General features: G+C 41.2%; 2 protein-coding genes across 6 annotated transcripts; one reads left to right on the top strand and one right to left on the bottom strand.

Moving 5' to 3' along the window:
- Positions 1 to 316: 316 nt before the first annotated feature.
- On the bottom strand, positions 317 to 11,691 carry gpnmb (glycoprotein (transmembrane) nmb). 5 transcript variants are annotated; one of them, XM_079368044.1, is made up of 12 exons: positions 11,586 to 11,691; positions 6,147 to 6,302; positions 5,903 to 6,064; positions 5,164 to 5,337; positions 4,562 to 4,723; positions 4,122 to 4,445; positions 3,146 to 3,205; positions 2,767 to 2,994; positions 1,940 to 2,045; positions 1,199 to 1,419; positions 1,004 to 1,094; positions 317 to 905 (listed from the first exon to the last, which is right to left on the bottom strand). In XM_079368044.1, exons 1-12 carry the CDS (start codon positions 11,593 to 11,595, stop codon positions 752 to 754), a joined length of 1,848 nt encoding a protein of 615 aa, XP_079224170.1. In that variant the 5' UTR covers positions 11,596 to 11,691; the 3' UTR covers positions 317 to 751. The 5 variants fall into 5 exon arrangements, with proteins under 5 accessions (XP_079224170.1, XP_079224167.1, XP_079224168.1 ...); XM_079368041.1 differs by lacking the exon at positions 11,586 to 11,691 and adding an exon at positions 7,181 to 7,417; XM_079368042.1 differs by lacking the exon at positions 11,586 to 11,691 and adding an exon at positions 7,181 to 7,417 and having other exon boundaries at positions 5,924 to 6,064.
- Positions 11,304 to 17,280, top strand: LOC306839385 (polypeptide N-acetylgalactosaminyltransferase 15-like). Its single transcript, XM_079368040.1, has 10 exons — positions 11,304 to 12,123; positions 12,205 to 12,371; positions 12,455 to 12,659; positions 13,791 to 13,958; positions 14,424 to 14,541; positions 14,958 to 15,152; positions 15,242 to 15,373; positions 15,461 to 15,562; positions 15,643 to 15,786; positions 15,876 to 17,280. The coding sequence occupies exons 1-10, from the start codon at positions 11,594 to 11,596 to the stop codon at positions 16,047 to 16,049; spliced, it is 1,935 nt and encodes a 644-aa protein (XP_079224166.1). The 5' UTR covers positions 11,304 to 11,593; the 3' UTR covers positions 16,050 to 17,280.
- The last annotated feature ends 1,181 nt before the right edge of the window (positions 17,281 to 18,461 follow it).

The following is an 18,461-nucleotide window of genomic DNA, read 5'->3' as shown; positions in this document are numbered from 1 at the left end:
AAGTGGAGTAAAAATTGCAGTATCTCTCCGAAGCCAAGATATGTTGCAGTAGAGGTAGGAGGTTGAACAAAATAAACAGTACATTAGAAGTAGTTTTTCTTTATGGATTTGGCCCACACACAACTTATTGAATTTGTTGTGCTAATAAGGGCACTCGTAACTCGGTCATCAATACAGAGAAGCTGCATGTCAGTAATTTTACCAAACACTACTGTTGGTCATAAAGTTAATGTTATTACAACATGAAGCCAGATGTTGAAAAGATGAGCAGTTAGTTCACAATCTTTATTAAGTCCTTGTGACAAATCTCCAGGGAATTCCTTCAGTTAGTTTCAGAGTATTACAGTTTACATTTTTAATTTAATTCAATCAACTGATTAAGAGCATACACATGTTGATTTGATAATAGAAATCCATATTAGGATTATTACATTTACAGTCTAAGGTATTATCATGCAGCTCCTGGCACAGATTTTTACACAAAGCACTGACTTTACACATAAATCCCCACTTGTACACAAATAATCGGGCAAGTTAATCTAACAAAAAAAACAACTAATTTTTGCTACAATTTAAGACTCCAACAAGACGGGATTAATGTTTTATTTCTCTACTGACATAAATGAATTCCTGCTATTTTCACCGTTGCATGATTAACCTTCAGCTTGGATGTGAATATGTCGATCATGACTTTGTTCTCCAGTAGTTTTGCCGTTTTAGACAAATATGCTCTGATGTGGCTTCTTCACGCCTACATTGGGCATCGCTCAGTCAGCAAGTGATGGCTCTCCTCACTGGAGGGGAAGAGCGCCTCCCTCAGACGGCCCACGCGGCCTTTGACTCCAGCATGGCCGCAGGCATCCTCAATCAGTGACCTACGAATTGGTCGGTACACCTTGTAACGCCTGGGAGGAAAAAACATCAGGGAGTCATAAGGTGGGAAAGGTGACTATATCGTAAAGACGGAGCTGAAAGATACAGCAATTCAAACAGCCTCCATTACCTGCAGACAAGGTAGGCGACGAATGCAAAGACGGCAGCCAGAACTGCGCTGGAAGAGATCACCACCTCTGCAGTGTGAGACCTCTTAGACACTACAGGGAAATCAGGAAGACAAAAGAAATAAATCGGTAATAAATAAATTAGTTCAATTTTAAATAGTTATTGATGAATACGCAGGTGTTCTTTCGTAACCGACCAGGTGCATCCTGGGACTTTTGGATGGTGATGGTTGTGCTGGTCAGTGCCAGGCTGCTTGAGTCCTCCAGCGTGATGTTGACACAGTATGTGCCTGGCTCCAGAAATGTCCGCCTGAGATGCACCTCACACTGTTTGGACGGCGGGACGTCATCACACATGATGTTACTCACTCGGTTGCAGCTGGGGTCTGATACGATGGTGCAGGCCGAGGTGGGGATGCTGAGGAAAAGGGGACGAATGGTGAAGGTTAAAATGTAAAGGATCAAACCAGTTCTTTATCTAAAACATTGTTTTTCCTTTTGTTCAAATTTGTCAAATACATATTGATTTATCTTTAGCACTGAATACTTTATACTTTATATGAAGCACAGCTGTACATGCAAAGCTGATTATTCTGCAGGACAAACATGTTCTTAAGCGAATAAGAAAATGACACGAAAAATATATTACACAAACAAGTCTCTAATCTGTTATTTACTTCTCAATGTTGAGGGTTTTTTTCAACATCTTTTCATTTAAAACAGATACACTATTTAATGCTGCTAGAACTGGAAACCATTCATGCCTGTGTTCTATTGATTTTCATTTGGAGAGCTAGATGTAAATGAATCCTTTATGGGAGCTGAAAATCACCTCTGGAATTTAAAATTTCACCAAAGAGCTTCTAAGAGGAAAAGTGAAACACACTCACTCCCTTCAAATTTCACTCGCATTGTTGATTACAGTTGTTTATACTCACTTGCCCAGACATTTGACCAGGAAGCTGATATCTGTGTTGGTCACTCTCGAGGCAGACACGTCTACAATGCGACTGTTCGGCTGGCTGTTCAGTGGGTGTTTTGGCTCTGCGGACAACAAAATAATATGGTCAGTTTGAGGGTTTTTTTTTTCAATGCATAATATGTTATAAGATTCAACTGATGATGCTTATAACTTTTTTTAGTGGAGAGAAAGTTTGAGGGTAAAAAAAACCCAATTTCTAATAAAGAGACGTTATTTTAACAGAAGAGAAATTATTTTCGTTCTGTCAGATTTGAGGGACTGGGTCCTTACCCCCATAAAGGGCTTTACACAATCCTACTGTCAAAATGCTGTCATCATCATGTTACAATATGATACACTACACCTCACTTGAATTACCAAAAAAAAAAAAAAAAAAAAGGTAACCATGACGCTAACATTGATGCATCTCAGGGGCAAATTTGCAAAACTCCTGTAGAGGAAAGCGTTCTCGCAAAAGAAAACACATTTCTTGCTGGTTCAGCTCTCTGTTCTCCACACTTTGCTTTACTCTTTAGCTGTACTATCTAATGAAACACAATTATAAAAATTAATCAAATGTAAGAACTTGTTTAAGAGTGCAGAACTTCAAAATGTACTGCCTAATTCACCTGTATGAGAAATGTGAATAGAGGATGCACTCACCATAATACATTACAGTCCCTAAATGCATACAACTAAAACTATCTGACTTTGGCGCCATCCAGTGGTTGTAACATCGGGCTTTGGCTAGTCAAAATCACAGAATAGTTTGAAAAGGCTAATAAAATAACAGGAGCCTCCTACCAACAATGGTGATGTTGCCCATGAAGGTGCCATGAACATAGCGGAAGCATTCATTGCTGTCGAGGCGTCTGTTGTGGAGCCAGGACAGGGTGGGGTTGTAGTCTGGGGTCGAGCTGGCTAAAGAAGGGGGTAGGGACTCAGTAGTTGGCATGGCACTTGTAAAGGAGGAGGAGGAGGAAGGGGAAGGGGAGGAGGTGGAGGGGAGGGCCCGACTGGTGCTGGGTGGTGCTGAAACAAGAAAGAATTGGCATGATATGGACTCAATGAACAAGGGAGTGTATTTGATAAACTCTTCATTAATAGTTAACATGCAGTTGAAAGTCTCTCTCTCTCGCTTACTTTCTATCTTCCACACATACACAAACACCATGGAACTCACCCTGTGTGGTCTCCATCTTGACAGTACCAGCATGAGTACCTGGTGGAGCTGTTGGAGCCTCTGAGGATGGGGAGTGTGTGTGTGTGTGTGTGTGTGTGTGGGGGGGGGGGACAAACATAAAACCGGTATGACGCATGTAGTTTTTGAGGCAAATGCTTCAATGATGGATCTGCTCTGTGTATTTCTTCTCCAAGGTCCAGATTTGTACCCGAGGTTAACAGGCTTAATGCTTTATCTGGTCAGCTCATCCAAATCATGAGATCTTTGTCTAGTAAACTCTGCCAACATAAACCGCTGTATCATTTTAGCTATGGATTTGGAGGGAGCTTTTCAAAGCAATGCAAATAGTTGTGCGGTGAAAATTTTCAGTTTTGGATTGTGAACTGTAACACTTTGTACACTCAGGTTTCATAGGAATTGGAGTAACCAGCAGCTTTACATCTAGCCTCATATGAGGGACTAAATACCAGGGCATCTAAGCCTCTGTTGCATTTTTCTTCTTAATATATCTCTTTTAATTCAGCCAATTCATCCACGTGTGTTTTGATTAGGGAAAGAGGTAGGACATCAATACCCCAGAAGAGGCTCTGATCGGCAACTCTGGTTTTAAAAGCTGCAACTGCTGAATCGAAGTTATATTTTCTAAACCTTAACATTTTTGAAAAGGTTGACCAGCTGTTTTACAGTCAAATTTTCCATCACAGCCAAAAGTAAACCCTGCTGCTATCCTGATTTCACCATGGCATAAATCGATTTTTAATCAGATTTTGGACTTAATAAGGATCACTGTTTCATGAGTTCCTTTAAAACCATGTTTTTTGCAACTAACCCCTAGGCGCCCCTGCTGTTCATTAGAAAGATTGCAGTTCAAGGGCACTGTTGCATTTAAATCCAAATCCAAATTGTATTCAAAGCATACATTTAGTGATTTTAGAGATATCTAAAAATTTGCAGAGTTTTTGTATGTGTCTCGTACCTGTGGGAGGTGGAGAAGTGGAGCTCTTATGAGCTGTCGTGGCAGCGGGTGGTGGACACTCTACAGGGAATGCAGCCTCCACCACCAGCTTCACACTCATGTTCCCCAGTCTGCTGTAGGTGTGTGTGGTCAGGTCGTGGTGCGTCACCACCTGGTTGCCATCTCTGAAGTCCCAGATGTAGTCGATGGAGGCCGCGGTTTTGAGGTACCCACTGGGGTCATGTAGCTGGACTTTGAAGACCACGTCCTCACCACGAAAGAAAACATTGTCAGACTGGTTGACCGCAGCCTTCTGGGAGATGCTGACCGCCACTGGGATCTTATCTATGAGAGAGCAGGGGGAGATGGAGGGCACATCAATAATTCCTTGTGCAGGCTGCTGAAACATGCTGACATACAGTATAAACCTGTACAAATAGAAAAGGTCTGTTTGTCTCCACCTGTGACGTAGAAGACGGTGTTGTCAGTGGAGAGGGGGCTGTACTTCCTACGCTCACGTTTCCTGTAGACCATGACCTCCATGACCTCAGCTCCCATAGGGATGTTGGTGGTGTTGATGGTCAGACTTGAGGAGGAGCCGTCACATGTCTCATAGTATTGGCCTGTGACACACAAAGAAGACCAATTCACTATATTAACATATATTTCCGATGTTTACATGGTTTTCAAGCTGGAACACAAAAGGATAACATTATGACAATAGGAGCGTGCCTATGTTCCAATATTTATATATTTCCACAGCCCTATGTTCCCACATTTCTAAGATTGTTTTCAAAATCAGTCCCTATGTTCCCTTACTCTAACCCTGTGGGACCGTTGGGCAGTGGGGACATACAGGGTCTAATTTTCAGTGGAAAAAAAAAATTGTTAGAAATGTGGGAACTTAGGGCTGACCCCATAACAACTGTAGAGTTCGAGTACACTCGGCTTGAAGTCACAAGAAACTGCAGCCATGTGAATATGATGAATGAAAATCAAAACAGACTTTTTTCGTTTTCTCCTTTGTGTGTGTTTGAGCAAGGCAGTAAATTTGTGTTCTCACCCATTGCATGCCACACATAGACGTAGCTCTTGCGACTCCAGTCATTGCTCTGAGGGAATGGCTTGCCATCAGGAAACACATTGCATCGCTTTAAGTCTGTACACTTTCCAAAGCCATAATCATCGATCCAGGAAGTCCAGTTGTATACGTGGCCAGAACGCACCTGTCCATTAGCTGTTTGGAGGAGAAGAGATTGAAGTATAACATTGTTTCGAAAAAGCGAATACTCTAAGTTTATCTTGATGTCAAATTGAGAAGGTTTACAATTCTTGACCCCTGCAGACGCAAACAGAAGTCTCGCCACATAGCTTCCAGCACACAAAGTACTACTACTAGTAGCCTGCCACTGGCTGGTGAGCACAGTGGCACATTAAGCAAATTAAAAGTTTGGTGGAGACTAAAACTGAGTGGCAATAGGACAATAAGTCACCAAGTAGTCAAATATAGAATAAATGCTTGATGTCTGCTTGTAAGCTGGAAGGCATAAGATCCATTCTGTATGTGAATATACTGTATATTGATGTCACGTTGATTGGAGCTAAAGGCCAAACACTGAGTTACTGCTAAAAAGTTTGTTTGTTTAGCCACTTTTTTAAAATCTCAAAGCACCTGTGATTTTTTTTTTTGCTTTCATGTACGGTGTAGAATGGTTTTCTGATATGGTGCAGTACTGGTGTTTTGGTGGAGAGTGGTGTAAAATGTCTGGGGTGCATGGCCTGGCCGGGCTTTTTGGCAGCACCTGAGGCCTCCAGCTCCATACCATCCTCACAGTGCTCATCCCAAACAAGGTCTCCATTAGCATCCTCCTTCTGGCATGGAGGAAACTCCAGCTTTGCAGTGAAGGAGACACAAGAGCCGTTGAGAGCCGGGCTATCACTGGTCAGACGAACCTTGGGTTTACCTGCAGGAAAGCAGATGTTTTAGGTGAAAACAAATTGAAGCATCAAAGGAAGAAATCAGACAGTTAGGTGCACAGTACTAACCTCTGTGGTGCATGAGTTCATTTGGCTTTGGGTTGAGTGGAGGATAGAGGTAATCATCCCATGGGTTGGTGTCAGGATCCCAGCCAGGGATTGGTGGAATTGGAAATGGAAACTTTTTAGCTAATTCATGCTTGTGGGGGAACATGTCACCATAAGCTGAAATAGAGAACAAGAAGAAACATTTATATAGTAAAAGCCCCCCCAAAAAGTTTTCAGATGACCCCCCATGAAAAATCACGTTTTCTTAATAAATTCTGCACATTGAATTCATGTGATGTAATTGCTCCTAGTGCTTTCATAAAACATTAAAGCAAGTTTATCTTTTCCATTTCAATGTTTTTGTTCATTTTTGCAAACATGATGACTATATTCCATTAACAGAAACAAACTTTACATTTATCCTTAATTTGATCTCTAAGACTGTCTCTTGGCTACCATTTTTTGAGGAATTAATCTACTTTTATACCAAAGCGTCTTTTATTAATGATTTATCTTGTTCCATTTAATTTCCTTTGTTTCTGGCTGCTGTCTTAATTTAGACCGACATTATTAATCAAATATCCACGTCGTTTACTTACATATGAAGTTTAAATAAAACTTCTTCGGTGTGCCTAACTATACAATAATGTACACTGAACAAAGAGTACACATATTTACCAGTGATCAATATTTAAAATAAAATAAAAAAGTATTTTCTCTGTGAGCACAAGCTTTCAGTCAGACCACACGTCCTAATTAAGCTCATGGGACTCTGAGTGCAGAAAGCTGACAACATGCAACAGGAGGGGTTTACACAAACTACAAGACAAATACAATATCAAAATCAATTTCAAACTGAATAACTAATGCACAACGATTATTTTCACTGTTTGTATTCAATCGTTTATATAACTTCTGGTATAGATATTTACATTTCATCAGACAAGAAAACATTTATGATAAAACAGATGACAGTTAATATTTCGCCATCCGATCAAGTAGCCCGTGCAATTATCCAACATACATAAAAAGATATTGTGAGCAACATCACTTACTTCTGCGTCCATCAGCTTGATAAACTAAAAAGACACAAATCAGGAGAAAAACCAGTCGCAGGGATTCCATTTCCACTTTTCCGAAATACAAGTAACGTAGATTTTAAAAGAAAAAGAACGAAAAAAAAATAAAACCTGTCGACCGCCCAAAATATCTTGTGTTCCCGGACAGTCTGCTTTCTCTCCCTGCTGGTCCAGCTCTCACAGCTCTTCTCCCAAATCTGTCCTGATGTTCAATAATTTAATCTGGGGCCGATGAGCACACAAACATGTGATGTTTTTTAACAAGACGCATCTCATCCCTTATTAGTGTCCTGGACTCAGGAAACACATGAGATGCGCCTGGACGTGCAGTGTGCGCACGCACCTTTCCCTCTGCCCTAAAAACAGGCTTCAAAGTTAAAAGCGCGTTTATCCCACCAACATTGACGACTTATAACGCTGCATAAAAGACTATATGTATAGCGTTCATCTGTTTTACTTTAAAAACTGTCCAACTTCACATAATTTTATAAACAAAGTTAAAACTGTCATACGGCTATTTCCAAACGTTGAGCTTTAAAACTTGGCCCATCCTTCACTTATCCACATGATCCGATAATAATTTGAATGAATTTTAGAATTGAGTTGTGAACGTTTATTTAGATTCTGATTTATGTCTCCGTTGCCTAAATAGTTTAAATGTCCACGCGTGACAGCCGAGCTCCTGACTACATTATTAGATACAGGAGACGGAGATGGAGCTGTGTCACGGTGAGACACTCTGATTGAGCGCGTGAGATTGGATGTCCGGGCACGCTGGAAAAAAAGAAAAAAGCAGAAGAAGGCGTGATGAGCAGCAGGGACAATTGTTCTCGTTTTCAACATAATCCAACATGTGATAATCATCTTTACATCTGCGGCTCTCCTACTGTCACAAGGAAAGTTTGGAAACTGTAACAAAGGACTGACAAACTGCGAACTGATGTCTTACTCAACAATGTAATTTCCTGCTCAGAATTCTTAGACAAATTCATCAACACGAAGAGATAAACCAAAATATCACAATATTTGATTTACAGTGAGTGGATTGAAGAGGATCCACACAAAAAATGCTGCGGATGTGAGTTACAAATGGAGGGAAGATAATCAAATCCTATCTGCAGTGATTGGTTTATACGATTATTAAGTGTGAATTCTAATTCCATTGCTGGTTTGTAATAGTCTATTATATCAAGAAAAACATAATACAATAACCCAAAAAAGGTTTTGCTTCATAATAGAGCCATTTCAAATATTTCTTACAGAATTGCGCCCCAAGCAAGGTCATCAGTCAATTTGTACTCGAACAACTCCAATAAATATGAAAAAGGATATGAAGATTAAATAGACTGCGATGCTGGTTTTAGTGACGTTCAGATCAAACAATACTCGTAGCCGAATAATAATTTTAAAAGTAGGTTATTATGCGGTCACAGTATCATTCAGGCCTAATAACACAATGTCTGCAATTGACACAATTATTGTACGTTTATTTTCTTTCAGATTGACGCGTTGTGATTCTATTTTTGTTAAGCAAACGTGAAAGAGAAACACGAATGAACGACTATACTTCTCCTCCTCCATTAGAGGGCAGCACCTCTCCGCAACCTCTCTTTCTCTCTCTCTCTCTCTCGCTGTCTCTCTCTCTCTCTCTCTCTCTCTCTCTCTCTCTCTCTCTCTCTCTCTCTCTCTCTCTCTCTCTCTCTCTCTTTCTCTCTCTCTTTGTGTCTCTTGCTCTCATCAGTGTTGATGCCAAAGCTCAATTATACATAATTAAATGGACTATATTAATTTAAATCAACATTAAAAAACAAGACGTATACACGTTCTGTAACATAAGTGACTGCAGATAACAGATTTTAATTTTTTTGTTTTCATTAAACAACATTTTGTCACATTTGTTATTCTTCTTAGTTATGATATATATATATATATACACATAACTGTGTGTGTATATATATATACACACACACACACAGTATATATATACAGTATATACACAGTATATATGTATATATATATATACTGTGTGTGTGTGTGTGTGTGTGTGTGTGTGTGTGTGTGTGTGTATATATATGCAGAAAGTCAATCTCAGTATCCAAGACTCCTTCTCAACTCATAAAAAAGGTCATGGAAAGATCCGAGAAAGAACTCAAGATGAAAAAAAGCAACAACTTTTTAGTGCTAAGAAGCTTGAACTAATTAATAGTTGGCATTGATAAGCTTAAGCAATTCCTCTTTTGTGAAATGGCTACTTTATCTCTCAGCCTTTTTTTCTACCCATGGGAAGAAGACACCACTGCTACCAGAAACAGAAACAGGAATAATATATGAATAAGCACAAACCCAGAAACGTACTACACCGCCAACAGACATTTTTTTTTTCTTTCTTTCTTTCTTTCTTTCTTTCTTTCTTTCTTTCTTTCTTTCTTTCTTTCTTTCTTTCTTTCTTTCTTTCTTTCTTTCTTTCTTTCTTTCTTTCTTTCTTTCTTTCTTTCTTTCTTTCTTTCTTTGTTGTGCTGTGTTGCGTTGTGGTGTGTGTGTGTGTGTGTGTGTGTGTGTGTGTGTGTGTGTGTGTGTGTGTGTGCGCGTGTGTAACAAAGGGATGCATGCAAGTACTTGTGCCTTCTCATTTAGAGCTCTGGCTTTAAGTCGGTTTAAGGAATGCAGGATCATTCCCCAGAATGTGGACTGGATGCCTGAGTCTGTGTGTGTCGTACACATGTGTGTGTGCATGTCCAAGATCCTTTAGTGTTTATGTGTGTCTTCAAATGTACTGGCAGTGGAAAATCAATCTGAGTGAGTGTGTGCTTTGGCTGCAGGATGGACACATATGGGAGTGTTCACTGAAAACTGGAAATACATGAAGGGGCTTCTTTCCTTTCAGTCTTGAGGCTTAAAAACATTTTCTCAGGAGAACACACAAGTCCCCTCTCCCTTTGTCTCTGATCTTTCACGTCTCTCTCTCATTTCCACCCTCTTACAACACCCTTTTCTTTCTTTGTCAGCAGGTGTCCCCTCCCTCCTCTGTGTTCTGTAATCAGAATCATCAGAAGTCATTCTGCCCTGTCATCCTGAGCACTGAGGAGCCGAGGGGCTGTTTGTTTGATTGGGGGAATCTCACATACTCAGTTCAACCCAAGGGCCTGCGTACTGGTCCCACTGACTTCATAGAGCTTGAGAAGCAGTCTTATTCAGAAGGTCTTTATTTCTACCAGTATTGCCAAGTCAAGTCAATATTATCATGGGGTCATCTGAAAACTATTTTTCAGGAATGTCAAAACCTTAACCACTGAAATCACTTATGACTTTTGGACTTCCCCCCCTTAAACACATTTTTCATAATCTAATTTGGGTTATATGCATTAATGTGCAAAGTATGAATAACATGTTTGTGACAAAACTGGTTAATGAAAATGTCTACTTATAAAGAAAAACAAAAAGGATGAAGAAGATTAGACACAAGAAGGAAAAGAAAAACGTCTTTGTTTTCATTCAGCTGAAAACAGCAGCCAGATTTGCCAAGAGATCCGGGAAGATCGAAGCGTCAACCGCCCCTCTCCCCGGCACTGACTGCCGGTCATGGGACTGCGGGGCGCGTCGCCAGCTGGCCGCAGAGAGCAGCTTTGACTTAGGACGCACCGGAGAGACGCCCCCCCCTCTCTCTCTCGCTCTCTCTCTCTCTCTCTCTCTCTCACACACACACACGCACTCACAGTCTAATTCTACCAATGTACTAATGTGAGTGGAACACCTGTTGTTTCTGGTAGAAAATGTGAGCTTTTGGGGAAAAAAGATCATTTTATAACCCAAATCCATACAAGTCATGACAAAAGTATATAGGCACATCATGACAAATACGCGATTTCTGGATCATACAAAAACCCGGAACACCAAATGATGTAGCACTGAATGACAGACAGACAGACAGACTGAGTCAATTAGCGGTTCCTGTTTCACAACTCCTTTTAAAGTTCGGCTATAAGAGTAAAATGTGTTGTAACACCGCCAGTCATATAATTTGTTAATGTTGTTTTGGATCTAGTCCCTGTGGAGCAGGTGGATGAGTCAGGTGGATCTTAAAGAAAATGAGCTTAAAAGTTGTTGTTGCAGGCTTTAGGACCGCGCGAGCTGAATGAGAGACATAGTGGGCTCACCTCTCATGTACAAGTTTAGAGATTTGTCCTGAACCTTCTTGGTCTGTTTCTCCAGGGATGCTGCGCTTCCCTTCAAAGGACTGATGGGTGATTTATTTAGTTTTTTTTACTTTTCCGATGAATTCAATGGCATCACCTGTGTGAAATTAGCCTACTAAACAGTAGAGTAAAAGCTCAAACATGCCAAAGTCAAGACAGCACTGGGCAGACTTCTAAGCGCCACTCACTCTTCGTCATGAGGCTGTGGATCAGAGCCGCAGCTGTAAGGAGGAGGGTGCTCTGCCTCACCCTCTGGCTGCTGCTCCTCGGCTTTGCCCTGGTCACTCTGGCGCTCTCGGACCTCTTAAACCGTGACCAGGACCACAGTCATCAGAACCCCAGTCCTCCTCGCCGCCCCCTCCAGAGAATCCCCAGACCGGACCTGGAGATCATCGTGGACTCAAGGGATCCTGCATTAGAGCTTGGCGTGAATATTGCCCCACTAAAATCTCTTCAAGAAGACCAGCTCTTATTTGTGCCATCGACGCAAGGCATTAAGAATCCGCCGAAGAGGAAGGGGAGTTATAAGTTGATTTTAAGCGGGTCAAATAAGGATTCCACCAACCCTCCGCCGACGCACGGTGAAGTTGGGAAAGGAGTACAACTACAACCAAGGGATTCTGAGAAGAATGTGGAGCTGACTGCTGTACAGAAATTTGGTTTCAACGAGGTAATCAGTGAGAGTATTTCCCTGCATCGCAGCTTTCCCGAGGCGCGCCATCCCGAGTAAGTAAGCGCACGAGCAAAAAGATGACATCGCTCTGAAAGTGCCCATTTTTAAAAAATCATTTGTGCATTTATTCCCAGGTGTTTGGGGGAGCAATACAGCGAGTCTCTGCCGTCAGCCAGTGTTATTATCTGCTTCCATGACGAGGCTTGGTCCACGCTGCTGCGTACAGTGCACAGTGTGCTGGACACAGCACCCAAACAGTATCTGCAAGAGGTTCTGCTGGTGGACGACCTCAGCCAGCACGGTGAGTATCTCTAATAGACCCTAAACATACAAGTGCAAGAGACCAATGCTGATCTTAAGTTAATGTTTGTGTTCGCTCCTCAGGACACCTGAAGAGCGTGCTCACTGAGTATGTGTCTCATTTGGATGGGGTGCGTTTGATTCGCAGCACCAAGCGCCTGGGCGTGGGAGGGTGCCGATCACTGGGAGCTGCTCGAGCTGCAGGGGAGGTGTTGGTGTTCATGGACTCCCACTGTGAATGTCAGAAGGGATGGCTGGAACCACTTCTGGAAAGAGTAGCTCAGGACAGGTAGCCTACTCTAATCTAATGGGAATTTATTTATGATGTATGGCATAAATGAATTGTACTTACTCGTACTTTTTAAAAAGCTTGTATCTACCCTGTCTTGTTTTAAAGTTGTTACATCCCTGAATGTTTTTTAAATTAAAAAAAGCCACAAAGTAGTATGATTTTAATTTATTATTTTGATTAGAATTTGATTATTTAATGACTCAATAAAAAAGCATAAGTTGCTTGGACATGGTTACACCTAAGTCTCTCCTCTAATCTAACAGATGGCTAATCATGAGATGACAAAAACGGATATGAGGGGTGCCCATGCCACCCTGGGCTGCACCCTGATATGTCCCTGCTCATAATAAACAGCAGTAGGCTACCAAATTCCTCTTCAGATAAGTTCTGTTAAATCACAATGATTTTGTTAACTGCTCTGTTGGTTAAAGCAAAAAAAAAAAAATCACAAGAGATTTATGCAGACTTATAATGGAAAACAAGGATACAGCTGTTGTTTTCAGCTTTTTGACAGAAACACTTGACACGAGTGTGAGGATGGAGGACTGTCAGTTATAACTTGTCCTCCTTCATTAGTAGAACAGAGGATACATGTAGCATGTGTGCTCTCATGATTTGGCTCAGGTCTTCTGTCTGAGGCCGCCTGCAGCGTGGCTCTGATCAGTCTGGCTAATTAGGCTGAACTCTCAGAGTTGGAATCTGTAAACACTCAGCCACATGTTTGACCCTGATCCTTGTTCTTCTTCTCTGTCTTCCCTCCATTAATCTGTTCCCTGCCAGCATCAGACGTGGCATTTAGGTAGAACTATCTCAGAGAACATACACTATTTGTGCCAGAACTAACCCCAACAAAGGACAGTGTGTGTCTCTGAACTTGGATGACTGATACAAGCACTGACTTGGACCCCCCATCCCTACTTTTCAGGACTAATATCACTGTGCAAAGGCAATGAATACTGAGTGAAAAATAAACTAAGAGACTCTGGTCTAGAAAGTTAAATTCTCCCAGAGTTTTGATTGACAGACACTCACTTCCTATTCATGACGTTTCATTTTCAATCTGCAAGAGAATCACACATTTACTTATCAAAATGTATGCTCAGAACAATGTGGTGTATTTCTTTGCAGGACCAGAGTGGTGTCCCCCATCATGGATGTGATTGACTGGCAGACCTTTCAATACAACGCCACCAAGTGGCCAGTGAGGGGAGTTTTTGACTGGAGGCTTGACTTCCACTGGGAATCTTACCATCAGCTGCAAGATACAGACCCAGACTCAGCTGTTCAACCTGTGTTGTGAGTTCAGCCACACTTTGTCTTAATCTAATCAGGAAATTAATGCGAAATGTAAAGTCTTTCTTTTTTTCAAAACAGCACTAAATTTGTTTTGTTGTAGCCCAATGACTCCCATTATGAGCATTGAGACCCCAAAGGCTTAAAAGGTAGACCCAATTATTCACTTAATGATAAACCAAAAAAAAGGAAGCAAAAAATGTATTTGCTGTTGGCGTTGGAGTCACAGAGTAACTAACGATAAAATGAGAAACGATAAGATAGGCAATACATGATCCATGGTAACGATAATATCACCAGTCAAGGATTCTGTGATAACTTACTAATTACAAGACAATCATAAATGTTTACATGTTGAAATCTGATAAACTCAGTCTCTTTCTGTCATGCCCCCCTCCCATAAAAATAAATTTATATAACATAAATTTCAGAGAACGTCACAAAGCCCATTGATTCTGTCTCTTTCAGAAGTCCGGCATTAGGAGGAGGAGTTGTGGCCATGGACAGACATTTCTTCCACAGTGTGGGGGCCTATGACCCAGGGATACTTCTGTGGGGAGGAGAGCAAATTGAGCTGTCAATCAGGGTAGATTAAACGCCTTTGAATGTCCGCTTTCAAATTCTTTTGGGCCAAACAGGACAGAAAAACATCCTGTAGCTCTTTTTGAAGCCATGTTTTTGTGAGAGTGATTACGTTGCCTTCTGTCAAGTCTTCAGGAATTTTGTTTTGGTACGCAATGCCTTTTACAAATGGAAATCTCAGGTTGAATAAAGGTCTTGGAATGTCTGGGCAAGTTGACAAAAGCTCAAGTGCGAGAGGAAAATGTTACTTGACCACTTGTTTCCCTCTGAACGCATTTAAAAAGAGTATTTCTCGTTCTGAAAACTCACAATGTGTTCTTGTAGCGTGTTCTGGAAAACCTGAATACAATTCAAATCAATGCATCTCTTATGATACTAATTGAACAGTCAACTTTTGCTAAAGCTTCCCTGAAATCCTAGGTGTGGTCCTGCGGAGGTTCAATGGAGGTTGTCCGCTGCTCCCGTGTGGCTCATGTAAGCCACCGCCATCTGCCTTACCTCCTCCCGGATCAGGAGGTTCTTCAGAGGAACAAAATCCGGATTGCGGACACTTGGATGGATGCTTTCAGGAAGATCTTTTACAGGAGAGACACACTCGCTCATTTCATAAGGCAGGTGTGTGTCTTTGGATTTGATTAACAGATTGTTTAGAAGATGAGAGGAAAAGAAACAAAATGACCTGACTCTCCTTTTTTTTAAAACAGTCTGAGAGTCCAAATATCACAGAGCGTCTGAGACTTAAAAGGAGTTTGGGCTGCAGGAACTTCCACTGGTACCTGACAACGGTTTATCCACAGCTTTATATCCCACAGGACAGACCTGCTCTGTCAGGAGAGGTAGCAAACACACACACACTAACAAACACATTTTATACTTTCGATGGACGTGACAGACTTATGTGCCCCACCTGTCCTTGTCTGAAGCTGTACAATGTGGGAACAAGCAGCTGTGCAGACCTGCCTCGAGGAAATGATCTGCACAGTGGGGTCATGATCATTGCACCCTGCAGTGGGACAGGCAGCCAGGTAACCATCAAAACAGTTGGAATAGTTGCAAAAATACAAATGGAGCACAATTGAAAAGAAAATCTCTCTTGTCACCGCAGCATTGCGATCTAAACTCTGACTCTGAGGTGCGCTGGGGTCCAATGGGGGCTCTGTGTCTCGATGTAGATGGAGAGCATGTGGTGGTGTCTTCGTGCCCCACACAGCGACCGACCAGCAGCAGACTTCAGTGGAAGTTCATAAAGGCATGGCAGAGAAGTTTCTGTTTTTACCTCTGTCCACATGATCTCAGTGGCTGTTTGTATAACTCAGTGTGTCTGTTTTTCTCTTTCAGCTGAGCGGTCAACTTGTCCACCAGCAGTCACAGTTATGTGTGGAGGCTGTAAAAGAAGGAGGAGTCATACAGAGCACACACACTAGCCCAGCAGGTCTGTTCCTGCGTCCCTGCACCCATCAACCCCGACAACAGTGGCACTTTGAGCAACTAGTAGCTCCTAAAGGTGCCTGATAAATGGATATAAAAGACGTCCATTCAGGGCACAAATGTACTCTACATAGTGGCTCAATAGTGAACCTTTATAGACAATCTGGCGAATATGATGTACTGTATTTGCTTCACTCTGCCACTCTGCTTTTTTGTTCCTGTTTTAAGGATTGCAAATAGTCAAATAAGAAATATAATTATGTAAAAAATAAGTTTATTTTACACTGCTTGTGTAGTAAAATATGGTTGTATTTATTTAGATGCATATTATTACATGTAAAATGAACCCTGACTTCAGTAAATGCTCTAAATTCATGTTTTAAGTGTATTTTAGAGATTCCTGAAAGGTATGAATGTATTGAGCAATCAGAAGCCCATTAAAAACAAACAGATCTCTGTGAGCAGGCCTCAGGTTTGACAAAAAATAATGACATTTTATATGAGTGCTATGTAAGTGTAATTTAGAAGACTGAATTGAAAATCTTTTAGTGTGTATTCACCTCAAATCTATTGTCTGCAATCTCTCTATTTTCACTTGGTCTATAAACTAGATCTTGATCTTTTAGATGGACTCTGTCCTGACTCCAAACTCCTTTACCACCAAATCCCTTCAGAGTTGATTCAAAGTCTTAAAAAGCTCTCTCAGAAGAGTGGCTACTGTTATAGTAGAGGGTTGATGCAATGCATGATTTGTCAAAAGATGTTAAACAATTATTTAATAGTTACATATGTTTTGGGTCAGCATAGTTTTGGTCAAGTCCTGTAGTTCTACAGGGAGTGTTGCATGATGACCCTGCAAACCTAAAGTGTTTTTCAGTGTCTCGGACTCAGATGGTCTGCTCAATGTATTCCCATTGTGATCTCCCAAAGTAGAAAAAGCACAGGTGTCAGAGATAACATTAGTAATGCCTTCAGCATTTTGGAACCAAAGTCACTTAATTTGCCAAGATGGATGTCCTCTGTGACATGTCAAAACTTCACCTGTAAAACCTGAAAAACCTTAGATGCAACATAACTAAGAGAGCAAGAGAGATGACAAATAAGCTGAACCTGAACATTCACTCTCTCCTGTAAAAAACCAAAGCAAGCAGAATAAGTGGAAACACCTGGGAGTAAACCCTCAAAAGTAACCCTGTGAAAAATAAGGGAGTGACGGCAAACCTTATTACTCAACAGCAGAGGGAGCCATCCACCTTCCTTATCCATGCTCCAACTGATCAATTTATTTTTGTTACACATCAATAGTCTACCTTTTTTTTTTTTTTTACTGAGGGGAATTTCCAAACATGTTGTCGCTGATATTATCTGAAGCTATAACGTTATAATGCAGCACAGCTAGCATACCATGTGACGGCAAAGACCTGATGAGCACATGACAGGACAGCAAACCTTTAATTAACATACAGACAACAGTGTCTTTTTATGTCAGAGTAGTCACTGTAACTCAAAGCAAAAAGATATGTTGAAGTTGGGAGGGTTAATGTGGAATCTATAACAGGCAGAAAACACTCTGAGCTCACCCCTTGTACCTCCCTTCTTCCCTCCAGGCATTTGAAGCTAATAACCTCCTATTCTCTGCCTCTCTAATGCTCATCTTAACCCACAGTGCACTCAGCCCAGTGGAGTTCACAGCACCTTTTCAATAAGACCAGTCATATGGTATGTCTGAGGCTCGGAGCCATAGGTCAAACACTTCCACAAACAACATGTTGTTGTTGATCAGTATGTCTGCTCTCTCAGTTATGTAACTCCAGTGTGCTGAGCTACATAAAAAGTGAAAGTTTTCCCCAGGATGGCAGAAGGTCACACAATCACTGTGAAAACAACAAAATATTAAGGACTAGCTGTAGGTATAAAGTCAACCAAATGGCCCATACAACCGCTCTCACTGCTGCAGATATTCTACCTTTCATGCAGATTTACAAACTTTTCTTAGTTTTAGAAGGACATCAAAAATAATCTCCAAGCCCTACTGATATTCAAACTACAACACATGCTTATTAATTAAAACAACAATGTTTTATGGTTAATTTAGTATTTCTGCCTCATAATCATGTACGCTCCGCTAATAGCTACACAAATCCATTTCTTTGAATGATTATGATTGGTTGTACCATAGACTGTACCAACACTCACACCTCAGAAAACTGTTAGATCTCAGTGCTGGTTTAGTTCAGTGGCTGAAATGAGTGCCCCATTAAAAGAAGTAACTTAAACTCTTGGTCTTTCTGCAGGTCACTGTCCAGTAATTGCAGAAAGCTGTTCACTGTGAGTCTCATTCTGTCCAGCAAAGTTGTTCTTTGCAGCCGTTGCCAAGTTCTCGCTCATGGTGGATTCATGTTGGGCCCTTCTAAATGAAACAACGGAGGTTAAAGTCTACAGCAGCTCTTTTTTTAAAGGGCCCTGAGCTAAATGTTGTTTTGATAAGGGTCTATA

This window comes from Symphodus melops (assembly GCF_947650265.1).
Source record: "Symphodus melops genome assembly, chromosome: 18".
Classification (NCBI taxonomy): domain Eukaryota; kingdom Metazoa; phylum Chordata; class Actinopteri; order Labriformes; family Labridae; genus Symphodus; species Symphodus melops.
Note: the sequence above shows the minus strand (reverse complement) of the source record. Positions and strands in the feature narration are given on the sequence as shown.